At 36.1% G+C, this 12,721-nt stretch overlaps 1 protein-coding gene and 1 non-coding gene across 2 annotated transcripts; both read right to left on the bottom strand.

The window, feature by feature from the left end:
• Window positions 1-930: 930 nt before the first annotated feature.
• On the bottom strand, window positions 931-1,037 carry LOC139845951 (small nucleolar RNA R71). The gene has a single exon (XR_011758702.1). It is a non-coding gene; the product is annotated as a small nucleolar RNA R71 (small nucleolar RNA).
• A 7,740-nt stretch (window positions 1,038-8,777) lies between these two features.
• Window positions 8,778-9,617, bottom strand: LOC139841627 (heat shock 70 kDa protein-like). Its single transcript, XM_071831838.1, has one exon. The coding sequence runs from the start codon at window positions 9,615-9,617 to the stop codon at window positions 8,778-8,780; it is 840 nt and encodes a 279-aa protein (XP_071687939.1).
• Between the last annotated feature and the right edge of the window lie 3,104 nt (window positions 9,618-12,721).

Raw genomic sequence — 12,721 nt, 5'->3', positions numbered from 1 at the left:
TAGTGTTCACACCAAGGTATATCTATCTAAAGGGTGTCTCATAATCATCCCAACACTACGTTATCTTAAATCATAGTGAACCACATCTTCTCTATCCTTAGCTGTTGCATGCTAGCTACCTTATTTTAATTATATTGCTTTAATATTTTAAATACAATTATAAATCAAATCAACCCAACTATTGTCTTTACACAATTTGATATTCCGGATAAAGTGGTGTCTAATAAACCGGTTGGACTTGGTTGTTGGATTTTCCAAACAGTCGCCAATTTATTGGGACCAAAAGGATCCTGCCTCTCCACACAAGGTGTACCTGGCCACTAGTCTTGGATACTAAATTGTGTATAAACTCAATCTTAATTACTAAATTATCTGAATAAGCTCCGTTTCGATTAATTAAAGTTTAAAATGGACTTCCTTATTAGTGAACCTTTAGGATGGTTTAACCTACTTAGACTGTTAAGCATTCTTCCGACACATCCTTTCTTCTATCCGATATCATACGTTGTACCCATCCGACGAGATCCACACTTATATGCCGATAGTTCGACGATGGTCGCACACATCACTCTCGCTGATATCACCAAACCCTCGTTAGAAGGACGAGGAGGACCGATACTCTATCCAGAGGTTAACGGAGCGTCTTTTGTGCTTAAGCATATCATCATACAACTCATTCAGAATCACTGTCTATTCCATGGCTTACCAAATGACGATCCCAACTCTCACTTTGATAGATTCCTCTCCTTATCCAACTCTTATAAGCAAAACGGGGTTGAACAAGATGTAGTTCGTCTATATCTGTTCCCCTATTCCTTAACTCTTCATTCAAAAACAAGGTTTGAGGGGTTAGAACCCAACTCTATCACCTCATGGGAGGAAATGGCAACAACTTTCTTAATCAAGTACTTTCCCCCATCAAAACAAATCAGACTTAGGAATGATATCGTAAACTTTCAACAAGCATACGATGAATCACTCTACACTGCATGGGAAAGATTCAAAAATTTGCTTCGAAGATGCCCGAACCACCGTCTTGAGAGCTCTGATCAGATTTTGACCTTCTACAAAGGTCTGAATCCGAACAACAAGTCTACTCTTGATGTTGTTTCTCAAGGTAACTTCATGAACTTCACTGCTGATGAGGCCTGGAGATTGATCGAGGAGATGACTATGCACCATCACGATTGGAACACGGAAGAGCAAATTTCATCAGCAACACCGCTTTCCGCCTCCGATCCTATCGAAAATAAAACAATAAAATATCTCTCGGTCTAAATAGAAAACCTCACCAAAGAAGTTGGAGAGCCAAAGAAACTCCCGCAACATGTGTCTCAAGTGTAATTATGCCAGAATTGTACTGTCCACATCTGGCCAAGGTATACGAGGCTGAATGTGAGGACTCTGTTGTCTACTCCGATAAGATCCTAGCTCATCCACACAACCCACCCACTAAACCTACTAAACCCACTACCCCACCAAAGAAAAATCCAGACGATGTCTTACTGCGAATCATCCATATTATCACAGCAAGACAAGACGCAGATGACTTAGTCATGACTAATCACTTGAGTAGTCTTGAAAATCAAATAAGCCAGCTAAATCAACGTCTCGATTCTCTAGGTTGTCCTAAAAATGACTCAAAGGTGGCACATAGCCAACCTTCAGTTTCATCTAAGGAGAAGAAACTAACTAATGCCCGTTCGGTAGCAGTCATTGAGTCATCACCTAAACCCAATGGGAAAGCACCCATTCCATTCCATTGGCCAACTCAACCAAAGACATAACAAGATGAAATCTTTCAAGCTTGACAGTAAATTTTTGGACACTGTGTCTAAAACTCCTCATAGTAAGAAGTATTTTAGGAAACTCCTATCAACCAAGGATAAGGTACCCGAAGTACCCAATGTCCCGCTGAACGCGGATTGTTCAGCCATTCTCTTAAATACTTTTCCTGAAAAACTAGGGGACACGGGATGATTTACCCTTCCTTGTTCTATCTACCAATCTGGTACTATCTATTCTCTCGCTGACCTTGGTGCCAACATCAATCTCATGCCCTACTCACTATTCCAGAAACTCAAAATTGGAAACCTTAACCCTACCAAAATGAGCATCCAGTTAGTTGACCAATCCACTAGATATCCTAAGGGAATAGCTAAGAACGTCATGGTTAAGATCGACAAATTCCTTTTTCCGACTGACTTTGTGGTTATGGACTATAAAGAAGACATGAAAACCCTTATCATCTTAGGAAGGCCTTTCATGAATACAGGCAAAGCGATCATTAATGTTTATTCACGAATTATCACCTTGAGAGCCCGTGGAGAAGAGGTCACTTTCACGATCGACGAGTATGTATGTCCTTCTGATGGGAACAGTGAAATAAATACCATATCCACTAATGAAGTCATCTTTCGTGAACCAAATTTCGAGAATGTAGAGAAGAAGATAGAAGTAGAAGACAAGAAGAATAACCACTCCACACCTACCCAATCTTCACTTTCGCCTTATTTTGATCTTTTAATGACTGGAGAGGATTTCGTTCTAGAAGAACTCTCTGAACCAATTATACTTGAAGCTCCCGACCAGAGTGACGAGGAGGTGGATGAAGAAATTGAAATGGAGAGCCCGAATGAGAAGAAGGAGATGGAGGATTCTAGCACCGAAGTAGTTGTTAATGTTGCTACCACATTGGAGACTTCAATGGACATCATCCCACCTCCATCCTTAGAGTACAACATTACGACCAACCTGAAGTCACAAAGAAGAAAGACGGGTTTTGCGTCAGGGCTACCCTATAAACCATCACTCAAATACCTAATGACATACACATCATGGAGTGATGAGGACCCCTTTGACCAACCCGCACCAATCAAGGAGGTAAAAGAAGTTGATAGCTTTGTTATACCTCAAGTTAAACAAAGCATTCACTTTAAATCACCTTCTTTTCTAATTGGACATACCTTATTCTATGTCCGCTTCAATCTCATTGGTATGTTCCAATATTACCTCTTGTGTCTACTGATGGATGCAAGGGAGCCGCCTAGATTTCTTGAGAAATAAGGCTAGAGTCAGGCTCGTGACTCGAACAAAAGCAAGCGCTTCTCGAGAGGCAACCCGTGTGTTTAATTTTCTATAGCTTTAGTAGTAGTTAGATTAGAATAACTAGGGTAATTGAATAAATGAGAAAGTGAAACTTAAAATAAAATTTTCAACGTTTCTTAGGACGAATTCACTTCTCCTACTTGTCTTGAGCTTAAATGCACTATTTGCTACATTATTTCAAAGGTCTTAAAATTAAAGGCAGTCAACACTTTAAGTATGGGATTAAGCTTTTTAGTCATACACTGATTTGTTGAATTTTAAAAAACCTCAAATTTTCAAAAAACGTTTTCATCAAAACGCAAATCAGTGAGTATATGCCCTAAAGCTTAATCACCTGTCTAGGTTTGATCTTTTCTATTTTTACAAGTAATAGACAGTTATTGATGCCTGTGGTGAAGACTCTTTGAATAATGATGAAACGACAAGGAAACACGTTGATTATTTCATTACAAGTTATTGGTGGATGGTGTATGGAGGATGAGAACGCCCTAATGAGCTTGAGTACACTTCAAGAAGACCGATTCGAACCAGCAGAAGATGGTTCCGACTCCATCTACCTTCAGATCCTCAGCACACAGCCACACTCAAGGGAAGTAATTCGTTTCTTTTTCTTCGTTTATTTTGCTTCGTTATATCTTTAAACTATACCCTACCCTAAGCTTATCACTAAGTGTGGGGTTCCAACCTAATATTGAGCTTAGATACATTTCCGACATGTTCAAACTCTAAGTGTGGGATTTTAGTCCCTAAAATCTAAGAATGAACATTAGGGACAATGTTCCTCTAAGTGTGGGATAGCGGTGTAGTACACCGTAATTAGCTATGGGATGCTCGGAAAATGTTCGTAACTTAAAATATTACTAAGCTTTTCGAGTATACCTACTATTTAGATTCTTTGTCCTCAACGTAAATTTTTCAAAAATTTTGACTAAATGATACTTTCTGAAAAAGTACTTTCGAAAATCAAGTGTGTTTGTTCTAAAAATAAGACTAATGAGGACATAAATCTTCTTAAGGATGAACCGATTCTCTAAAAGAGCATTGCATGACTAGGCATTATCAACCCAATATAATTGTTGTGAGGCACCCCAAAAATTGCCCAATAAGCATTCATTTTTAATGCCTCACTATCTTTTCCGTTGAGAGTGTCGATGTTAGCATTAAGAGTTAGAACTTGACCTTGACATACATTTCGAGGCCAATGGTTAGTAAGCGCCATACGTGGTGTAGGTGCGATACTCCTTCCGAACTCATTCTGAATAGAGAAGACAAAAACCATCCGTTTTCGTTTCCACTCCACGCATTTAAACCGACCAACTCATGCCAAAGAGTTGATGAATCAGAAAATACTCACCCCAAATTCACTATCAATACGTTACCCTTTCCACCCTCTTTTCTTTCTCATTTCCAAAATCTAGAAATTCAAAGAGATAGATCGACCAAGTTTACTTCAAACACTTGTCAAAAAATTCCGAAATTCTAGACTGTTTTTGATAGGTTAAAAAGACCTATTTCTGGTGAAAACCTTTCTATCTGGGCACAAGAAGAAATAGACAAAGTTATGAAGATGGGATATGAAAAAAAAAAAAAAATTATTGAGCAAAGTCTCAAAAATAAAGAAGAGAAAAGTCTTCAAATAAAAGCGTAAATCCCTCAAGAAAATGAAGATTGTGGCCCAGGAGGATTGCAGAAAAGAAGCAAAGTCTTCACTGAAAATCAGTACCCTCTAAAGGAACTCTTCAACAAAAATTGAGTACCATCTTTCCTAGAAAAAGTATATCCTCATTGAAACCGAAATCTATCGAATCTTTCTAAATTTCAAAGATTCGAAATCACCCTTTTTACCATATCAAAACCTTCACTTTTCTCCGCAAACCAACCTTTAAAACCCACTCTTCCTCTTGAAAGAATGATTAGGGAGAAGATCAGTGCCGTCCTTATCTAACCGGTGGAGATTTGATTCTTGGTCAAGCCTATGACAATACTTGCAGCATGACTGGCTATGAGCGAATTCTATTCATAGATTGATAGGGAAACCCAAACACTTGAGTGATTTGAGTGACCCGTGTAAGGAAGCCAAAGTCATGTAACCCACCCCTCATGCTTGCATAGATAGTTTCTACCCTTTTAGAAGACGGTTTGTCTGATCTTACTCTTATAATAAATAATAAGCCACTTGAATAATAGAACAGAAACCTCAGGAGCATCCTTGAACTCAAAATAAAAGAAAGGTTTGCTTGAGGTCACGCAAAGTCTAAGTGTGGGATATTTGATATCAGCTAAAAAGTCACGTTTTTACCCCCGATATTGAGTCCCAAAAGCATAAAGTTCAAAACTTTGTCGGCAAAATAATCAGTTTTTCAGTTAAATTTGTAGATAAAGTAATTACGAAGACGATGCTAAAAGAATCAAGAAAATCGGAGCTAAAATGAAGATTCTAGAGCGAAAACGGTGAAAGACAAGAAATCAAGTTACGATCCAGGGAACAGACAGGCCAAACGGCTTGCCAAACGGCTTGCCAAACGGCCTGCCAGTATGTAAAAAGGCTTTCCATACGGCCTTGGCAAACGGGCACACAAAACGGCTTGCCCTTGCAAACGGGCCTGGCAAACGGCCTGCCAAACGGCGTGCCAGTCGTTTGCCAGCCATTTTCTAACAAACATCCTACTTGCCAGGGGTTTTTCAGCAGTTTATTAACAACTTTGCCACCAATCATATTCTATAAATGGGGGCTTCATCCCACCATTTCAACACACACCTTTCTCACTTCTCTCTCTCAATATCTCTCTATAGTCGCTCTCTAGTGATCTATAGGAGATTAGTTCCCTCTACTTTCTCTCTTTAGATTCTAGAGAGAGAAAAGTACAGAGATTAGGAAATGTAATTATCTCTGTATTATCGCTCTCTAGTGATCAATAGGAGATTAGTATGTAGTTAGTAGTAGAAGCTATCGAGCATCGTAATGCTATGGATATTATGAAGAAATACAAGTGTTATTCTGCCGACATTATTCGGTAACATCTATCCTTTCTTTTATTAATTTATTATAATATTCTTGTTTGATGTTTGTGATTTATTAATATTAGAAATGCTTGTTGCCATGATGTGTGAGTAATTACTTGATTGTTTGCCATGATTTAATAATGTTAGTTAGGGATGATTATCGTTTCGTACTCGCTTTTTGTCTATGATATTAAACCTCGTTATTATCGTCCTTCCGCCAATAAACGTGATTAAAACCTTTTATAAAGTCGACATTATAAAGGTAATTAATTATCTGTGTTTATACATTGGTCAAGGTATGAACCCATCGAAAATACTATAAAGTACATGGGGAATTACCGTAGAACCAGATCAAGACATTGGTCAAGAGTAAAAGACTCATGTTGATGTACTATAGGACCACTTGAGCATGGTCAAGGTTAGAAGCTATGGAACCACTATAAGTCTAGTACATGGTGGATAACTAAGGGATTTATTGGGTAGATTTAAGTAAGGGCTGGTTTAAATCATAAATGGGAAATTAACGCACTACAATACAAACTAAGCTTATAAATCTTTAAGGATGACTGAGAACTATCAGAGGTTCTAATTTTTCTACAAACCCTTAGATTTTACAAAACCATTGACAGAAAGGAATTAGAAACACAATCATAACCACTTACTTGGGTGATACACTAAGGTGTTAAGAAAGGTTGGATATTATATGTATATGACTATGCTACTTTATTCGTGCGTCCAAGGTATGCATTGCATCCAAGATGGGCTGCTTATATCCTTAAACAAGATGAAGCGTCAGGAGTTGAGCTTAGTCCATCCGATCAGAATCTTCAAAGCCTAGTTCCTCGTGATATGCTAATCGAAAAACCGCTTAGTAGGGAATCTAGTGTTCACACCAAGGTATATCTATCCAAGCGGTGTCTCATAATCATCCCGACACTACGTTATCTTAAATCATGGTGAACCACTTCTTCTCTATCCTTACCTGTTGCATGCTAGCTAGCTTTTTTTAATTATATTCTTTTAATATTTTAAATACAATTATAAATCAAATCAACCCAACTATTGTCTTTACACAATTTAATATTCCGGATAAAATGGTGTCTAGAATAAACCGGTTGGACTTGGTTGTTGGATTTTTCAAACAGTCGTCAATTTATGGGAACAAAAGGATCCTGCCTCTCTACACAAGGTGTACCTGGCCACTAGTCTGGGATACTAAATTTTGTATAAACCCAATCTTAATTACTAAATTATCTGAATAAGTTTCGTTTCAAATTCGACCGCTCAAGGAACGACCTTAGGTCATATTTGCCCTTGCTAACCCATAGGAAGGAATAATAGATTTAGGCCCAGCATATATAAATTAAACAATCAACTTCTTTCTGTTGATATCATGACTTGACGTTTTGCGACCTAACGACACCGCATAAATAAACCGTCCGATTTGGGCATATCATTCCCCTAGTTACTAATAAAAGTCTGGGGGGGCTTTGGTGGTGAAATGAAATTTAGTTTAAAAAAAAAGGTGAAAAGTCGAAAATGCCCTTAGTTACTATTCATAACTTTTGTCTATTAAATATATATATAATATTAATATATATCAGAAATACAAGTGAATGTTTGTTAGTGTTTACTGATAAAAGATTGGGCATGTATCGAGGGGTTGGGTCAACATGGAACAGTATAAAAGATTGGGGAATGTTTTGATAAAGTAAGTTGTGAGTTTAGGAACTCATTTACAAAATAATTTGGTGGTGGTGTGCACACTTATTTGCGGTATGATCATTGGGTTGGGAGTATCGGGTAAGCTAAAAATATTCAAACAACGACTAAAACAAAAATCAAAATGTGTTCCAGAAAAGGTGTTAGAATAGTAGAATGCACATAGCGAACTACAAATAAAAAGTTTTCAAGAGGATAAAAAGAAGTATCGAGTGCCGTGTTATGATTGTTATCCTTTTATTATTAAGTTTTTTTAATTTTCTCGTGTACTTCTTTGTGATTGCATTGTTTCTTCGAGGCAGGTCCCCAGAATTTAAAACGAGGTGAAAACATGCCCTTATGCCCTACGAATAATATAATGTATTTAAAAAAGGTCTCTTATGCCCTAACGAATAATATAAGCAATCTATAAAAGGTCATTTTGGCATTTTTAGAATGTTAGTAGACTTTGTTTTTTTTTTTTTTTTTCTGAGACCTTTAAATGTTGCTTTTGAGCCTTTCGCTTTCGGTGCTTTAGTTGTGAGTTGTGTTTACCTATATATCGTGTTTTTCAAATATTCGATTGTGTTTCTATATATAAAAAATTTGGCCCTGAAAAAGTGAAAATCGTATGCCCAAGAGTCAATCAGATAAGATTGCCCATGCGGGCCTCCCCTGGTTTCTTCATGCAAATTTCTACTAGATTATTTTGTAAAGTCTCGTGACTTTATTTATTTGTATAATATATTGCCTTTCTTAAAAACAAAACTAGTTATTAAATGTATATATCATCACACTAAACATACGAAAAACAAAAGTTGCAATACTGAAACTTCAACATAAAGTCCAGCAGTTATTGGAAAAAAAAATAAACAAAAACATTGATCTACTAGGGATTTCGACGGATGATAAAGCATGGCGCTCCAACATGTTTTATATCCACCACAGATGAAACAGCTTGCTGTTTACACAAGCTTAGCAATGATTGGATCACATATTTCCTCCGGCTGTTCAAGTGTATCTTTATACGTACCAACATTAAAAATCTTGCTTCTTTCAAGTAAATGGCTTGCATCCTTTATTGCAATATCAATTTTCATCAAATCTTCTCTGTGGGTCTTGATTTTGCTTTTTACCTTGTCAATGTATACCTCTAAATCTTTACGTGCAACCACCATTATCTTGTACTCTTCGTCCTCATATTTGTGCTTTTGAGCATCCTTTAATATCTTCTCAATATGTTCCTTTGAAAGCCGTTGATTGTCCCCGCTAATTACAATCTTCTTCTTTAGTCCAGTAGTTAATTCCTCTACCGAGCATTTCAGAATACCATTAGCTTCGATATCGAAAACCACCTTAATCTTCGATTCACCTTTTGGTGCTAGTGGGACACCAATTATTAATCTCCCTAGCCACTTATTTTCTTTAGCAATAACCCTCTCACCCTGATAAACATTAACCATGATATGGGTTTGGTTATCCTTAGCTGTTGTGTAGATATGATCCTTTTTGGCTGGTATTGGGGTATTTCTTGGAATTATAACACTCGTAGTGCCATCGTATGTAGCGACACCAAGTGATAGCGGAACAACATCTAACAACACCAAATCCTTCACCTTTTGACCTAGTTCATCTTCACTTAACTTTGCTGCTCCATGTGCAACCGCCTCATCAACATGGATCCGCTTACTAAGCTTTTTCCTGTTAAAAAGCTTTTGCAGAAGTTTTAGTACTTTCGTTATCTGAGTTGACCTACCAACAAGTACTACATCATCCACTTGTTTCTTATCCATTTTTGCATCCATTGTTGGATACCTGCCCTAAATTTAGTCAAAGAATGTGAAAGAATTCAAGAAACAAATGAGAAGCAAAAGCTACGGAATGATTGAAATAAAAAGGGAACAAAAATATTTCTGCCACACCTTTTTATCAAAACAAATAGGCTATATGTAGCCTCAAAAAAGTTACAACTTTAGCATGAATATAGCAACAAACTAGTACCCACTTGACCCATTACTCACTGAAAACTCTCCTAAAGAAATGGAAGGCTCTATTCCACGTACAATCTCTTTGAATCCATGATATTTGGTCGACCTATGCATACTAATTCCAATCTCCCTCTCCCTACTTATTAAAAAAAAAAAGTGCAAAATAGTGAAATAATCTTTCATTTTAAGTGTTCAAATACCATTAGATTAAAAGTAAATATATAATGATCTAACCATTAATTCAAATCCCCAAAGACTAACCTACCTTTAGAACAAATTAGTATTACAATTTTCATTAGTGAAACTAAATCGATCCACTAAATTAGGGAGTTACCATTTTAAGCGTTTTAAGCGTATTAATGTATGTAATTCATCTAAATTGATTCTATTTAATAATAATTTGTTTCCGAGATCTCAGATGAAATAATTTTAAATTTCAACATATATATTTAATTTTAATTTTAATACACAAATTATATGATCCGAAAAATTAAATTCTCCCTTTTCCCTTCTCATTAAAAAGAGCCTTTAAATGTATAATTAATTTTTAAAAAAAGTTCTCAAATGCAATCCTGGTCATTAGATCAAACTAGTTGTGGAGCCCTCGCTTCGCGCCGGAGGCTCTGTTTTGTATGCGAATTAAAAAAAAAGTCTTGATCTATTTTGTAAAAAAGAATTTTTTTCGATATCTAACATTAAAGGGTTGTTCCTTTTGTGAAAGTTGCTTCTTTTAGCGCTTTTTTTAAAAGTTAGTTGATCTATTTTGTAAAAAAAAAAATATTTTTCGACATCTTTTGGTAGCATTGAAGGGTTGTTCCTTTTATGAAAGTTGCCTCTTTTATCTTTGAGGAAGGAAAAAAAAAGGTAGTTGATTTTTTTGTAAAAAAGAATTTTTTTCGACATCTTTTGGTAACATTAAAGGGTTGGTTCTTTTATGAAAGTTGCTACTTTTATCGTTGGAGACAAAAAAAAAGTGAAATGACAAAAATACCCTCTGATTACTATTGATAAATAGTGTTACAGGATTTTGTGTTTTAGATAGTATAGTAATTTGTACACTCTAATCCATCCATTCATCCAATTGACGAGAAACAATTACACCCACCGTATACAAATTTTTGCAAAGGTAAGTTTACCTTACATAGTTTATTAATTTCGAATATAAATTATTACGCTTCAATCAATCTCGTCCAACACGTTGAAATGATAAGTTGAAATTTGATCGAGTCAAATCTCTTAATCATCGCAACTTTGGCAACCACAAGCTAATGCTAATTGAAAGGGATTAAATGATAAGATTATTGCAACGCGTTCAAGGGATTAAAGCTAATGACTAAACTTTCATAAAAAAAAAAAGGACGGGTAGTAATCAAATCTCCTAAATATCACAAATCTTCAAAATCACTTACGGTTAAAATTATCAAGGGATTAAATATGAGAAATCTTCAAGGGGTTAAAGCTAATGAGTAACCTTCAATTACTTAGTGCAAGTTGAAATTCTATTACAATATCTATTTCTAGTTTAATGTTATTATGTTTTGGATTCGTGATGTAGGTGTTTAGGGTTTTCAATTACTTAGTGCAAGTTGAAATTCTATTACAATATCTATTTTTAGTTTAATGTTATTATGTTTTGGATTCGTGATGTAGGTGTTTAGGGTTTTCAATTACTTAGTGCAAGTTGAAATTCTATTACAATATCTATTTTTAGTTTAATGTTATTATGTTTTGGATTCGTGATGTAGGTGTTTAGGGTTTTCGAGGGTATTTATAATCTGTTAATGTTTCTATTCTCTTTAAAGTGTCAATATACATATGAAGGGACGTGTAATGGAGATATATGGTCCACAAGCATATGGAAAGACAACTCTTAATTGCACTGAATGTCATTTTTATTTGATGTCGAAATATGAGTTTTCTTTAAATCGGTTCCTCCGGCTTTAGATTATGATGAGTAAGTTTGCTAAGGGGTATGAACCTCACCCCTAAGCGAAAGGAGGCTCGAGATGTGGTGGCTAGTAATAAGTTGTGTATATATGCATTTTTGGAATCCCATGTTTCCTAGGCTCGATTATCCGAAATCTGTAACTTCGTGTTCCCGTCATGGAGGTGGTCATCTAATAATAGTATGTGCCAAATTGGCACGCCGATTATTTTCGAATGGGACCCTAACGTGGTTAATCTCATGGTCATCTCAATGACCGATCAGGTGGTACAATGTTGTAGGATCGTGTAAACAGGATTAAACGATCTTAGATTCAATAACGAGTGCTGAAAATCTCGTTATTGGGTTTTATACTCAAAATCCAATGTAAACCTTTGATCTTAATGACAAAATCGACTTAAATATGTTAAAGATCGACTATAATGAATGCTAGTACACCAGAGTATCGAATTGTACGTGTAGGATATGTTAGGATTCGTAAACCTAACAATGAACCCTTAATACCCATTAAATACACACAGCACGTTGCAACCGTGTGGTTGCACCTTGCAACCGTGCGGTTGCCTGTCTAACCGTACGGTTGCATTCCTGCAACCGTGCGGTTGCATACCAGCAGAGAAAGTTAAACAATAAAGCACTTTAACTTGATTACAATGAACTCGGAGACTAATTATGCACCAAAAAACTCCCCCTAGGACCCAGTTCATTATCTAAAACCACAAACTGTACTTTCCCTGCAAAACAACTAATCACACAGTCAAACACATTCAATAATATGAATATTAAGACGTAAAAATCAAGTAATTACAACCAAATCGAAATAAATTTGAAAATGAAACATTCAAATTCAAGTTCATAGTTCATGAAAATAGAAACACACGATAGACATTAAGCATGGATATCATAAGCATAACAAGTACGAACAGCACGATTAAACTGAATTGCCTGATCAGTATTTGGCAACTCATGAAAGATT

The sequence above is a fragment of the Rutidosis leptorrhynchoides genome, chromosome 4 (assembly GCF_046630445.1).
Source record: "Rutidosis leptorrhynchoides isolate AG116_Rl617_1_P2 chromosome 4, CSIRO_AGI_Rlap_v1, whole genome shotgun sequence".
Lineage (NCBI taxonomy): Eukaryota > Viridiplantae > Streptophyta > Magnoliopsida > Asterales > Asteraceae > Rutidosis > Rutidosis leptorrhynchoides.
Note: the sequence above shows the minus strand (reverse complement) of the source record. Positions and strands in the feature narration are given on the sequence as shown.

What these genes read in the sequence shown, in the direction of transcription:
- LOC139841627 (XM_071831838.1), bottom strand. Translation starts at nt 9,617, where the DNA reads ATGGATGCAAAAATGGATAAGAAACAAGTGGATGATGTAGTACTTGTT.